The 15372-nt window shown below is 40.0% G+C and overlaps 1 protein-coding gene across 2 annotated transcripts in view; it reads right to left on the bottom strand.

The window, feature by feature from the left end:
- The window catches only part of grik2 (glutamate receptor, ionotropic, kainate 2), a 425745-nt gene that overhangs the window by 271784 nt on the left and 138589 nt on the right, over nt 1-15372 (bottom strand). For both annotated transcript variants that reach the window (XM_074682842.1, XM_074682843.1), the window contains exons 3-4: nt 9414-9581; nt 3538-3795 (exon numbers count right to left, since the gene is read on the bottom strand). In XM_074682842.1, coding sequence (XP_074538943.1) covers nt 3538-3795; nt 9414-9581 — 426 coding nt within the window. The remainder of the gene's footprint in view (nt 1-3537; nt 3796-9413; nt 9582-15372) is intronic.

Genomic DNA, 15372 nt, shown 5'->3' with positions numbered 1-15372 from the left:
AACAGACGCTTCACTATGACGTAGGTGGGCCATGTGCATGTGTGATACCTGCTGAAGTCTGGTTCATATTGAAGCAGCGGGGGAACAGCGCACGGGGGACGACGAGTACGACACGGTTTGTACGGCCAGTGTGATTTTGCCCTCAATAAACAAGAGTGTGCAGATGTGAACCCTGAGCTTGAGTTTTTTGGTCAGTTTGTGATCGACAGTCAGCTGTTAGCTGAGGAGCTGGCTGAGGAGCTAGCTGTTTTGGTGTCTGAACCACGGATATTTATTGCTGTTTATTACAGAGACTACAGCACAGTTCACTTCATCTCTGGTTTATATTTAAGTGTTTATGTGTACATATGTGTTTGTCAGTGCTGCGCGCACATTGGCCTTTAAGACACTTACTTTACTTCAATTTTCACCTGTTTGCCCCTTTTGAGTGTCAATTTACTGAAAAATTACAGCAGAGTTGGTTAAAAATAACCGGGTTTCACTCAGTTATTATAACCAATGGTTGTGTGTGTGTGTGAGTGTGTGTTTGAGTTAGGTGTCCATGGGAGAAGTCTCTCTCATGTTTTCGACTGAATGTGGTCTACAAAGATGATCATGATGATGACAGACGTACTCATTACCAGGAACACTAAAACAGATTTTGAAATGTCTTGTTTGTAATTAAACACATGTAATGATCAAACAATCAGACTCCAAACAGCAGAGTTTAGCCTTCCTGAATGCTAAACACAGCAAACACACACCACAGAGCAGTGATCCAGGCCACGGTGGTCCCAGTGTGTCTGTTGGAAGGAGCTCTGGGAGGCCTGGCAGCCTGTCTCTGGGCTGGCACACTCTGACCCCTGGCATATGGTACATGTACCCTGCCTGCTGGCTTATTTGTCGCTCAGTGACCTGGACTGCAATAATAGCAAGGTTTGAACAAGGTCTGCCTCCTCCAATAACAAGCACGGTGTGTTTTCCACAGCGTCACACTCTCTGTGACGTCTATGAATAATGGAACAACTACAGCTCATTATAACGCTTAAACACACCTGAGAGTAACAGTCTGCTTTAACACATTAGTTCTTATTTGACCACATTAATTTCTACTTAGCCTGATGCTCTAATTTAGGAAATACAAGAATCCCCACACACAAGGGAACCTTCAAGTTTCATCACACTGGATGTGTATTGTCATTAAGGAGCAGAAAGTGTCTGCAGCGTTTCATTCATGCAGAAAGAGTGTTTCTTCTTTTCAGAACTACAGTCATGAAATGGGTCAGAAATGTGTGCAAAGAGACTTTTACTTTGTCATTTATTCCTGATCTACTGTTCTTTTGGAACATGCTGGAAGTGTGATTTGTCAAATCATAAACCATGACTTGTGAAGAAGTGTGGGCACGATGATGAGAAACACACAACTTTCTTTAAAAGAGCTTCTTTTCACGAAGCTTCAAGACCATCTTTTTTTAAGAAAGATCTAGACAACAAAACAATCTCAACCCTGGTAGACTGACAAAACCCTCAATTTAAGACAACCCTGCTCAGAGATTTGCGTATTCTGTAGATTTCGTCAAGGGAACCTGAGTCTCAGTTCCAGTGGCTCTCATTTATCAATCCTGCCAAACAAGCTTACAGCAACGTTCACCTGTGGTTTATGAAATGTGTGTATGCCTGATCAGGTTTTGGTAAATCTGGTGACTAAAAAAAAATCATAGTGGCAAGGAGATAGATTAATGGCATCACAAGCTGCTTTTCCATTACACCTAGAATTGCTCAAAACCTGAATATCGCAATAAAAATTGTACTGGAAACACAAAAATTAAAAAAATAAAAACTATCAAAGTTGAATAAAAAAGTTTTTACACTCTCATGATGTGGTTTTTCAGAAGTTTTCGTATTGAAGTTTGTCGCAAAAGTGCAATTGAAATACCTATTTCAACAAAAATGTCACATTGTCTTAACAACGCACCTCCTTCACCTCTTCGGTCACTATCCTCTCCCAAAAGTACGGTGGCTGGAAGGTGTCAGCCAAATTGCAAAAGCAGCAACAGGAATGCAAACACCACAACACAGCAGAAGTTAAGAGGACAGTTATCTTAACAGACACAGAAAAGTTGTAAAAGTAAGTGAATGATTGTTCTCTTTTTTTGTTTGTTTTACCTTCAGCTATGACAGATGTAGCTTTAATGCTAATGCTATTGATTTATAGAGCTAAATATATTTACAGTAAATAAAGAAATATGAGTACTATAAAGGATATCACAAGGTGAGACCCCTTCGAAGCTTTATTTATCATAGATTAGGTTAAAAAAATAAAATCATTTACTTACTTAAGCAACTTTTCTGTGTCTGATGGGATAACTAACCTCTTTAACTTCCATTGTGGTGTTTACTCCTTGCATTCATGTTGTAGCTTTCGCAAATTGCTTGACACCCAACAGCCACCGTACAAAGGTCCACTGCCACACATACAGACTCTGGCGTTCATACTGTAACAGCTCTGCTGTTAGTTCTGTGTTCAGTGCGGATGTTTGTGTTTTTGATCGTCAGTAGTGAAGACACTGGGACGGCTGTGAGTGGGTCAGAGTCAGAGTGCAGGGGCAGAGGTGTGTGTGAGTGACAGAGCAGGTGAGGTGGATATGATGATTTTCATTCAATGTTTTGAGCTTGTTTTAACTAATAAATGCAGATCAGTGCATGGATATGTGAGGACACCCATTTTTCAGTCAGACGCACATTTGATAAATGAGGGCCAATGTATCTAGCGTATCACATCTGAGTAGCTAACTACAGTCCTGTGAAACCAACATTACAGATTTAACAGATATATTAGTAAAAAATTGGCTCACATATTCAATAACTCACTGAGAGTATGACTTATTTTGCCTGTATGCCCCTGTTGAGTCTCAGTTTCACTGTACGCATAAAGTTACATAGAAGTTAGCTTAATTCTGATTTCAACGCCGCTATATGTTTGTATCGACTGAACAAGTTGGAGGTATGCATAAATAACAAAATGATGTACTTCCCAACAACTTAATAGTGAATGTATGATGTATTTATCTGTGTTTGTCTTTTAATTTCACTGTGTTGTCATTTACATTCAGCGTAATACGAGAGTTATGTCTATAATAAGAGAAATGTGAATGAATAAAAAAAAATGAATAAAAAAGTTTTTACACTCTCATGAGGTGGTTTTTCAGAAGTATTCATATTGAAGTTTGTCGCAAAAGTGCATTTGAAACACCTATTTCAATAAAAATGTCACCTGTTTGTGCTCTGAAGGCACAGTCCATTAGAGGTCCAACAGGTTTTTAAAAGAACATTGGAATGATACTGAGACACAGGGTCAAGCAGTATCAATAAACTGATTAAATATAATAAATTGAAGATTAAAACAAGGCAGTCAGTAAAAATAGCACATACAAAAAGAATTGTTAAGAGGCCAATATCAGATTTTTTTGTGAATATAGGAAACTTGGAAACAAAAGGAATGAAACTGTATTAATGTGAAGAACTATGTGCAAAAATAAAAACAGTTTGTGGTCTTACCAGTGGAATCATCGTAGACCACAGTAACCGTCTTCCATTTAAAGAAGTGCACCAGGTCCAGGATGGCCCGGCTCAGGGAGGAGAAGTCAGGGTAGAGGCTGACGTAGAAGACGTCTCTGTTGTCCGATACCTGATGCTTCCACTTGGTCTGGATGTGAGGAACTCCCAGGGCATTGCAAATGGACTGGACCGCATTAGCCGAGGAACTGTGGGAGGGGCCAAAGATGGCTGCCACCCCCAGGGAGAGCTGGTCACAGGCTGGAGGAAGAGGAAACATTTCAACTGTTAGCTTCCTCATCCCAAGCTGCAGCCTGCGTTAATGATGACAGATGGTCCGCTCACTCTCCACAGGACTGAAGAACTAAAGGAAGAAACTTGATAATTCAGCAAATCTGACTTTGTTCAAAGCAGGAGCCTGGTGATGTCTTATATTTTTCAGGTCTTTAAAGGATATTATGTGCAAAGTAAGCATCAACCTTTGGCAGGGATGTTTTTAAAACTCATCTTGTATTTTTCTGATTACATTCCCATAATGTGCGCTCTCTGTTAGCTCAACACAGTCGATGAATTCAGTCTTTACCGCAGTCTGCAGCAAAGCATTTCATCCTTTCTCCACACCTGGATTGATCCGCTGATTTCTGTCCATAAAGAACAAGCATTGGACATCAATTCTGACTCTACATACATATGTAATAATCTACATTTCAGAACAATACAAAACAGACCAAACCAACACTTTTTTCCAACAGTTTAATCTACAGTTTTCATCATTAATATGACCACACACTCTGAGATAGTGTGCCCATGCTGCCTTGCTGTGCACAGAGAAACTCTGAATCACACTTGGGTTCAGTGTTTTAATACCTCACACATTATGGGAATATAATCGACAAAATACAAAAACTATGGTTCTTTTTGAAGACTTAAAGATGCTCTGAGGAGGATCAGTTTTAATTGTTCTGTCTTCCCACCTTCTGGCCAGGAGTTTCCACACACCGTCGTAAATTACTTTTAGTGAGGTGTGTGTTTGTTTTGGAATTAAATGGTGATTGGATCAAAACAAACTTTTTGTTCAAGACAACTTTTAACTGGATACAATGCGCCGAGGTAAGGGAATTATTAGCACAGTTAGGTGGTGCTACGGTTTGTGACATCAAGCAAACGTTGTATCAGCTGGCTTTAAGTTACCGACGTATCTGTAGGCTCACGTGACAACAAGCTAACACTGTCCGTTTGTAAGTAGTTTTGTAGCTGTTTATATTCAGCTCAGCTGGCAGCCTGGTGCTCTAAGACATGTCTGTAATGTGTAGCATTAGTAAATCCTGGTTATGTCCTGCCAGTCATCTACCAATCAGAGCTAACGTAACCTCACTCTTCATTTTATTGATAGACTCTCAAGTTTGAACAGACCACTGCAGAATAACTGCTGACTGTGGGTTGGAATGAACATCATCACAAACAGTTTAGCCCCTGTGTTATAGAGCGAATTAGCCTTTAGCTCATGCTCTATCTCTCTCCTGTTGATCTTTCTTCTACTCTTCTGTCATTTTTCTGTCTGACTGTAAGGCTCCAGTGTCCACCATCACTACAAAATTAATCACAGAAATCGTTTTCAGCAGACAAAAACACAGATCTCTCTTCCCTCTACTAAACTTCATCAGCCGGCGTGGTGTTGTCATAGAGACCTAGACTTGCCGTAGATCAATCCGGTCCTGGTCGACCTGAACTGGAAGCTAAAAAGTAGCGATTTAAAACTCCTCTCAGCCCCCTTTAAAGTAAGATCGTTTATTGTCTGAAATCTGAGTGAGCATGGGCATACAAGATATAGTCCACTCAGTGTATCCCACAATGCATTTTGAAAAGTGGTGTATGAGCGATGCTCAAGTGAGCAATATATACCATCATCCATTGTGGTTCAAACAGAAGAAATGGCTGATAACATGATTACTGATTACATGAAATACAATAACAAAATGTCAAAAATAATACTTAGCCCTCTGTTTAACTCGTAACTTTCTCAGTGCTATTTAGCAGTGTCTGACAAAAATTATACATGTAAATTCCCAGCCATGAGCAACGTGAGAGTAATTATGTCAACCGTCAGTGGCTGGTGAGTGAGTAGTGTCTGAAATGTTGTTTTAATTTAGCTGGTTGAGTGGACTATATAATCCACTACATCTAATTTAGTATACAGTGAGTAGGGAATGACCAGTCCAGGGTGTATCCCGCCTCTCGCCCAATGACAGCTGTGATAGGCTCCAGCTACCTGTGACCCTGAACAGGATAAGCTGTTCAGAAAATGAATGAATGAATGAATGGGTAGGGAATGAGTGAATGATTTCGTACACAACCTAAGACTATGTCAACCACTTAATGTGCACTAGCAAGCTTTATATTTGCATACTTAACATAGGTTTACAATTTCACATGTAGTCCAGCTCTCATTGGCTTTGGACTCCTGTAAGAATATCCAAATGGGCTGGATAAGATCTGTGATCAGAGCTTATCTGGAGAAAAGCATAAGAGCTATCTTTGAGTTTTGCAGTATGATTATTAGTCTAAGTTGGGATCAGATTACAAGTGGAGGTTAAATTGAAAATCAGAAGCAGCTCCGCTGACTTTGAGCAGTCAAAGACCAGGAAACAAGGTTATTGTCCTAATGAGGGAGCTACAGAGAGTCTGAAGGAAAATGAAAGTGAAGAGGTCAAACTCTGCAGCCTCTCTTCAGTTTGGGCCTCCGTCATGGACAAAGAATATGAAAGAGGAACCACTAAAATTAGGGACTGATGAGTATGGAGAGGATTCTGGGAGAAATCAATGTGTAACAACATGAACTGAGTATTCAGTGAAGTACTTTTTAAAGGGTGCTCTTCCGTGTCTCTTCTGACAGCTTCAGAAGCTACCCAGAAATCCACTTAACAGCCTAAATATGGTATCTGAAACCCTCAAAGTGACTGATCTGCTTTGAGTCAGTTGCATCCAGTATTGTGGTGGGGTCACCAAACCTTAAGTTCAAACTGAGTTTGAGTCACAGAAAAGAATCCAAGTTGAGTCAGAGTCCTGAGTCACATCTTCATTAGTAATGGTATCTATTGTGAGGAGGGCATCTTTTTTAAGTACTGAGTGCGGGGACCTTTCTGACATCTTTCTACCAGGAGACGTTAGAGCGCTAGGATGCAGACAATTTTTAATTAGAATCTTTTTTTGTGAAATAAAATAGCAAACTGGATATGTTGCCAGGATATTTTCAATTTCTTTGACCCTGTGCAGGATCCACTCTCTCCATGTCCCCTGGCTGGTTTGATTTCTGTTTCAAAAGAACCAACAAGGTCAAGTTGCCTCTACAGTTAGATTGTGCTGAAATTCAGTCAGTGCATTTAGATTGACTTTAAAATATTAATAAAGTTAAAGGGGCCGTGAGGGGTTTGAAAGTGGTCTTGAAAAAGACTCCCTTCTAGATATATGCCAGATCGTAATACATACTTTAAAATGAGATTATCATTGCCAAATGCTACTACGTAGCTACTTCTTTGCTTTCCGATTTAGAAGAAAGAAGACAGATCTGTGTTTTTTTTCCGCTGAAAACGATTTCTGTGATTATTTTTATAGTGATGGTGGACACTGGAGCCGAACTGTCAGACAGAAAAATGACAGAAGAGCAGAAGACAGATAAACGGGGGAGAGATAGAGCACGAGCTAAGTGCTAACACCAGAGCTAATCTGTTTGTGCTAATGTTGACTCCAACCCACAGTCAGCAGTTATTCTGCTGTGGTCTGATCAAACTTGAGAGTCTATCAATAAAATGAAGAGTGAGGTTACGTTAGCTCTGATTGGTAGATGACTGGCAGGACATAACCAGGATTCACTAATGTTACACATCACAGACATGTCTTAGAGCACCAGGCTCTCAGTGCTACATATTACACTGCTGTACGAACTCACAGTTTGCTTGTTGACACATTAGCCTATGGATAAATTGTAGCACCGGGCTGCTAGTAGTGCTACATATAGCCAGCTACTGATGTACGGTACAAATGTACAATGTTTCCTAGTTGTCGCACTTCAAACCACAGCGCTACATAACTACTGATGAATACCTTACCTCACCACGTTGTATCCAGTAAAAAGTTGACTTGAACAAAGAAAATTTGCTCCAAAACAAACACACCCCTGGTTAAAAGTCACATTTTTACGACAGTGTGTGAGACTCCGGGCTAGAAGGTGGCAATGCCGTCCAATTAAAACAGATCCTCCTTAAATCATCTTCAAATCCTAGTGTGTTTTCTGTATATGTGCACTGGGCTTCTGTTAATAAGAGGATACACTCATCTACTCTAAATTTAAAAGCTCTTACATAACTGTCTGTTTGAACATATATACGGCCAAGTCCTTCTCTCTATCTCTCACGTCTTAATACAGCCAATGCTGGAACTGAGTGCAAGTCTGAGACATAGCTGTACCTTTGTTGAACTTAAGTCTGAGTCCTGGATTTGAATACTGCAATTATGATTGTAAAAGATAGTCATTATCATTTTGTAAATCTTTTATAAAACTGTTTGTGAGCTTGATTGACAAACCCTGTGCCACACTACATGAGATAAAATATCTAAACTTTGGGGCAGACGGATCCAAAAGTCCTGTAGGATCTGACTCTAATGGTGCTCATGGCATGAAGTCTGACTCAGCATTTAACAGTCTCATTCCTTTTTGTGATATTTTGAGCAAAAAGCATCAACAATATGAAAAATTGGACATAGATTCTGACATCACCCATTTGTTCTTCAACAAAGTAACAAAGCCAATGGGGTCATATTGGAAATGCAGACTCAAGAAGCAAGCTTCGAACCTCCTCACTCACACCTACAGGGTGCCAGACCTGTCTGCAACATACACTGTACCTTAGATTGGGCAAACCCATGATCTTATTATCTTCTAAGCCCCCCAGAAATAGAGAAATAGAGAACTTAGACCCAAGATGTGTTTGAACCCGGCTGTGTGTTCATTAACAAACTATTTGAGTGCTTTCAAAGTCTGAATTTTTGGCTTGTTGTGTATGTAACTCTTCCTTTTTTGATATTTTGGATCCAAATGAAAAAAGAGAAAGTTTAACCTTTTAAATCTTAATTAGGTTTCATAATTTTCAACCTCTGAAGACTATTAAATCAACAACCTGACATACTGCATCCTATTGCTCAGTGTCTGAGAGCTTTGTTATTGTCCAAACATATTAAACCTCAGGCAAAGCATGAGCTGCTTCATCAAAACAAACTGGTTTATTCCAACTCATTTCAAAACACATTGTCTTGCTGCTGTCAAAGTTTTTTTTTTTTTTTTTTTTTTTTTTTTTTGCGAGATGTAATATTATTTCTTTTTTAAATGAACAGAAACACAGCTGTACTGCTAAGCAGTCGATATCCTGTGCAGCCTAATCATCCTGTTTGATTAAGTGGAGTCGGTTAAATCCCTGAGACGGGATACAATGGCCTGTAATTGATAAGAGACTTGAAATGTCAGCCTGATGCACACACAAAACTGATAGATTATAGCACTTTATTGGCAGTCTCTGGTGGCCAAACAGGTCTTTGAATTACTGCTACTGAGTCATTACCTGGAACCAATCAATTCTCTCTGTTTACATCTGAAGTGCTCAGCCATTCCTTCCCAGCCTGATTATAATTGTCACAATCTGAGGCAAGCCTGCGACGGGGAATACATTTACAATGCTAAGCAGTTTTAAAATTGGAAATGTGCACACACACACACACTCAGACACACACAATCACAGTCATCCTCACATATATATATACATAGAGACACACACATACTGCAGCATGCCAGATCGGAGGCGATCATCCAATCACAGACACATAAATACCTTTCCTGGAGGCTTCGAAGCTGTCATAGATGTTTATCCTTTGGATGTCGTAGGTGAGCGTGGTGTTTGGCAGTAAGGTTCTGTTCCTGTTGATTGTGTTTAAAGCAAATTTAAAGGCTAGTTCCTCCGCACCTGATGGGCCGCTCTCGATGGACTCAAAGATCCCCCCTGTGAAGGAACGACAAACGACTGGTTAGTGATGTATCAGGGGGAAATGTTTCCAGGAGCAGCGATTTAACTTGTTCATCAGCCACACTTATGGAGTGAAGGACACAGCATCTTCTACATTCTAACACTCGGTTTTTGCTCTCTTCTTGTAAACAAAAAGAGGAAATCGGGGGCATTGCTTTGAGAGTAACATGATTAATAAACAACATACTCTACAGCAATGGACCAAACCGCCACACAAGGGCACCCATGTGGTCTTATTCAAGTCACTGAGAGTGTTTTTAGTTACACTATTGAGTTATTACTAGTCAAATACAGCAAAACAACCTAACAAATTAGTCATCTACTAATCTCTATTGTCAGATTTTAATAAACAGTACACATGCAGAGCCCAAGGGACTGGGATGAGACTTTGTGTTGGAAACCAAAGCTGTAGTTTGATCACATGTCAAAATGCCAGCAAGTGTTGGAGAGATGGTTTTATCTTTAAATGGGGTTGTGTATCAAGGGATCATGGTCAGCCTTACCCCTTTGTTTTAATATTTGCATGTGAAGGTTAGGCAGAAAACAAGAGAATGGAGGAACAAGGTGCAGATGAACAAAGAATATTAATAAAAAAAATAAAAAAAAACAGAATCCAAACTGTTGCAAACTCGAAAATCCATAAATACTCACACAAAGGTAAACAAAGCCACAGGGGAAAGCTTGTGTGAACAACATGACACAGCAAGAAGATGAGACAAACTGACCAAGAACTGAGGAAATGCACAGACTAAATAGACACAGTGTGAATCAACACAGGTGTGTGACCAGACACAGCTGAAACTCATGAGGGGTAATCAAGATAGGAGGGTAGCAGAAGGAGGTAAAACTAAACCAGGCACACAGGGAGCAAGAAGTACAGAGTAAACAGAAAACACTGGAAAACACAAGACAAGAATCCCTACGATCAAGACTGAGGATACTTTACACGTAAACACAAGGTAAATCCACACAATAGAAGGATACACATAATACAAAAGCCAACCTATGACACTTAAGCCAGGGTATCAACCACTTCATTCATCCTTCACCACTTATCCTGATCAGGGTTTGTGAGGGGTGAAGCCTACAGGCGATTTAGAATGACCAGAGAACATGCAAACTCCACACCTTGACCCAACCAGGATTCAAACTTGTGACCTTCTTGGTGTGAGGCAGCAGCACTAACCACTACACCACAGTGAAGCCCAGTATCAGCCAACATTAAAACATAATGTAGCCTATTTTGGGAGGGAAAATAAATTCATAAAGATTCAGCCCTCTCACTGAATCAAAACTCTTTGGTTGAAGAGTCAAACCCTGCCAGGTGATACTGTAATACACTGTGACACAATAAAACGTCCGTGATTGATGTTCATAATAAATAAATCACATAGACTGTATAAAACATCGACGTGGTCTCGCCGACGTCACCTGTCTGTTTCTAAAAAGGAAATTGAAGCACATTGGCCATAGCGGCCATATTGGTAGTGGCAAGGGCTTCGCATACAGCCATAGGGCGCCTGTCGGTCACGTGACCCTCAGCTGTGCCTCTGATTGGGGAAGCTTGCGATCTTGATATCATCCGAACAGCCGAGTTAAAAAAAAAAGTAACCCCCTGTACAGTGGGTGCCAATACTAAAATTAGTGACTCAGACACGAAATGTTTGTTGAACCAGGCTGTAAATAGGTTAATTTCTGCTTTGAAAATGGCTTTTTCTGTCTTGGTGTGTATGTGACTTCCGGTACTTCTGGAGCCAGCCTCAAGTGAACACTCGAAAAACAGCAGATTTTAGCACTTCCGCATCTCATATTCTCAGACCGCAGGTTGCTGCTTGACAAATCATTTGGGCGACCAAACTGAATTGAATCACTGACTGAAAAGAGTTGTTCATTTCTCAACTTCAATTGCTTTCAGTCTGCTTTCCCATCTAGACCACAAGAGTCACACAAGCCCACCCTTCCCCTCCCTTTCATGTCAGAAATGCATACTGACTGAACCAACAGAGGACGGAGTCCGTCAAGAGCCCTGTGTTGATCAATCCCACCACTATGGTAGTGAATATTTTATTCAACTATTTTTTTGGGAGATGGGAAAACGTATGTGTTTTCTATGGCTGCTGTCAGTCTGCGAACAGGTGACATGTCCAACCTAATTTCAATCAGGTGAGTGTTTGAACATCTACTAATAACAGTCTCAATTTGTCCGTGTTTCAGTCAGTTCGGTCTGAGAAAGTATATATAATTGTTTAAGCAGCTTTCAGTTTGCAAACTGAAGCTTTAAATTCTCAGCTCAATGGCTCATTATTCACCACCAGCCATTATCAGTATGATGGCTAGTAGAGCAACATTCAGCCGCGTTTCAGCTTGGTAGCTTCTGATTCACAGGCAGAGCTGCAGATAAGTGCTGAACGATTCACTGAACGAATCTTTAAACAAATCACTTGACTGAACTGATTTAGCACATTGAAAAGAACTACTTTTCCCACCACTAATTCCTCAAAATTCAAAGACTGAATGTGATATGGAGTAATATCTGCAATGTTGATGCTAATTCTCACATCGTTAGCCCAGAGTTGACTGTCTTCTTATTTACTACGTCTTCTTAGTTGAGTATATAAAGGATAAAGTCAATTCATGCCAGAGCAGTTAGGCAAATACCTTGAACTACACAGTAAATTAATTTCATATTAATGATAGCACTGAGAACACATCATTTATTGAGTCACAGAGAGGATTTCCTTTTTTTTATCTTTCACCAGACAAAATACTCCCCTGGGAGGAAGCAGCACTCTTTCTGTCTCCCTCTTATTGATCCATTGATTGTCAGCTATTCGTGTGCTGGCTCCCACTTTTCTGAGTGCATCATCCTTCAAAGGAAAACCATGTTAAAGTAATGATGTTTACTACTCTACACAGAGAGCATGCCCTCTGTTCAATAATTCTGAGTATTAAAGTCCAATGAAACCTTTGCCTCGCAGACAAACGATCACTTCAGCTCTGCCCATTCAGAAAGTCAAAGGTGCCCCACTGAATCTCACCTCCATCCATTCTTATGAGTCCTTTTCTTTCTGAGGCAGAAAGCAGAAACTGTGTCAAACTTTGATTTTTCATTAAAACTTTGACTGAGCATGTTCAGTAAGTAGCACAGTAATGAAAGCCTTTTCTGAGTTAGATAAGTTTTAATATGACACGCCTTTCTGAGACACTTAATGACACCGCCACAGGCCTGGAAAATAAATTGGATAAAATTCAAACAGAAAGCCTTAAAGAGTTAGAAATGTTGTTGTGTGTCCCCATAACTCCAATCCAAAGCTTTATACTAATAGAAGTCAGATTAAACATTACATGCTTTAACTAAGTCGAAGAGATTCTGGGCAAATTTGGGATTAATTTCTTAAAATTGTGTCTGTGTTTGATTTCACTTAGAAAGTTGGGAAGAACTTGAGCTGTCACTGCTTTGCCAACCAGAATGTTGGAAATATGTTTGAAAGTTAAGCTGAGATGCGTTTTTTTCAGGCTAAATTACAGGATTTCTTTGGTATTCCTTCTTTGGTAGTTTTATTGTTTGTTTTTTTAAACTCTACATGGCTTTGCCCCTGAGTACCTGACCAAACTTCTTCGTCCTCATGTCTCTGCCAGGACACTGAGATGGACTGGTCAGTTGCTTCTGGTCACCCCCAAAACAAGACATAAAACCAACGATGACAGAGCCTTTGTGTTGTCTGCCCCCCAGCTGTGGAACAACCTCTGCATATCCGCTCTGTCGGGGTTAACTGAGGATTTTAAATCTTCTCTTAACGCTCACCTCTTCTCCCTGGCTTTTAATCAAAGTTGACTAGACATCGGGCATAAGTTTTAATTATTTCTACATTTTTTATGTCATTTTTATTTGCCCAGGTTTTATGTTTTCATGTATCTTAGTATTGTATCCTATTATTTGTGTTGCTTTTAATCTGTACAGCACTTTGGCTAACTTTGGTTGTTTTCAATGTGCTCTACAAATAATATATACAACATCAATGATACATCAACAACCAAGCAGTTTTAGTCTAAATCTATTCTCTCTTATTTGAGATGGCATTTCATGGATGTCAATTGTTTTGTGAGGAGAAAACTATCAGAAATATCACAAATTGTGATTTATTTAATTAGCAATAAACATAACACACAGCTAAGAGCAGCTGAACATTTTTCCAACTTATTCTTTTTTTTTTTTTTTTTAATTATGAATTTGTTCTCAAAATGAGAAAAAATATGAAATAAGAAGCTTAACTTTGAAACATACAAACAAAAATAGTACATCAATTTCCTTTTTTTTTTTTTTTTGGTTAAGGTTTTAATCATTGACTTGGACCAGAAAAAAAGGAACTAACACTGTCTCTGGCAGCTACTTTTTTTCTTGTTCAGACCAGGAGCAGTGGAGAGTTGTCATCTCTCACCGTACCAACCCACAGCTGATTTTTGTGACCACACTGCGAAGTCCACTCAGCTAAAAACAGTCTGACTTATGAAACATTACCAAACTGTAACGCCAGTTTTTGATCAGAAGTCTGAAGGGCTGGGGCTTCAGTAATGAAAGAGTGTAACCATTACGGCTCAATGGATGAGGTCTGCATAGAGGAGAGACTAGGCAAAGTACAGTCTCTGGGGTCTAGACCAAAAATGGTAAATTAAAATAGATACCATATTTGTTTACTAGGCACAATTTCTGTTGACTGTTTTTAGTTTTTCTTGCACAATGCATCTGAAGAAAGCAAATATGCCTTTCTTATTTGAAATGGGACAGTGTACAATTGTGGACAATGGTACAAATTTAAATGTACCCAAGTTAGCCAAAAAGGCAAATTTTCATTAGCAGTCCTTTTTCCAGGTGTTATTTGGCAACTTAGAGAAAATAAAACAGTGTGTTTTCAGAATATGGTTTAAAAATAGTCTTTAAAAAGGACTTCCCAGAGAAGCACAAGTGTCTCAGGATAAATTTCCTAACCCGGCAACAGTAAATGCCAGCTCTTAAATCGAGGTTGTGGACACTGTCAGCACATGAACTGACAGTAAAGGACAGCCCTCGAAGCTGGTCACAGTTGGCATACTTGAAGAGAATGAGTAGAGTAGAGTCAAGCACAAAAGAAATCTGCACAAACAAAAGTAGTGCCCTGCTTAGATCCTTTTAAGATAAAGGTCACGTGAAACATGGCTTCAGAATCATCTATGGTTAATCATCTAAATGAAAATCAATCTAAATAAAGCCTCCTGCTTTTTCACACTTCATGTTTACGTCCGTCTAAGATAGCTTTAACTGCCAGCACTGATAACTGCCAGCACTCAGTAAAAATAAGAGGTGCAAAGCACAGGTACCACACATGGCAACAGATCCAGTTTTAAATAAACATCATGGCTGATATGGTGCCATCAACTTGAAAACTTGAACTTTTACCAGCCCACTTTGTGTCCATGAATGACCCCAGAACCTGAGTGCAAACCAGAGCAGCTGCAGGGAGGGTTCGATAGTTATTCAAGGGCCCATAAAGCGTGTTCCTCCGAGCTCTGTGAAGTGTGTTTAAGAGTGCGGGTCTCCACATACATCCCTCCAGTGAATTCTTCTGACAGCCAGCAGATGAATGGACACAGAGGAGGCCTGGGGAGTCCGGGGTGGGGGGTGTGTGGGGGGGGGTCGAGTTCTGAGATCAATGTCCTCTGATTGGCCGGCGAATCAATCAATCAGGCCCTCTGGGAGCAGCGGAGAGCTGTAGTGAGAGATTGGAGTGTT

This window comes from Halichoeres trimaculatus, unplaced genomic scaffold (genome assembly GCF_033239565.1).
Source record: "Halichoeres trimaculatus isolate MK-OKI-2021-1 unplaced genomic scaffold, fHalTri1.1 fHalTri1_scaffold_12, whole genome shotgun sequence".
In the NCBI taxonomy this organism is placed as follows: domain Eukaryota; kingdom Metazoa; phylum Chordata; class Actinopteri; order Labriformes; family Labridae; genus Halichoeres; species Halichoeres trimaculatus.
This window is presented reverse-complemented; position numbering and strand designations above follow the sequence as displayed.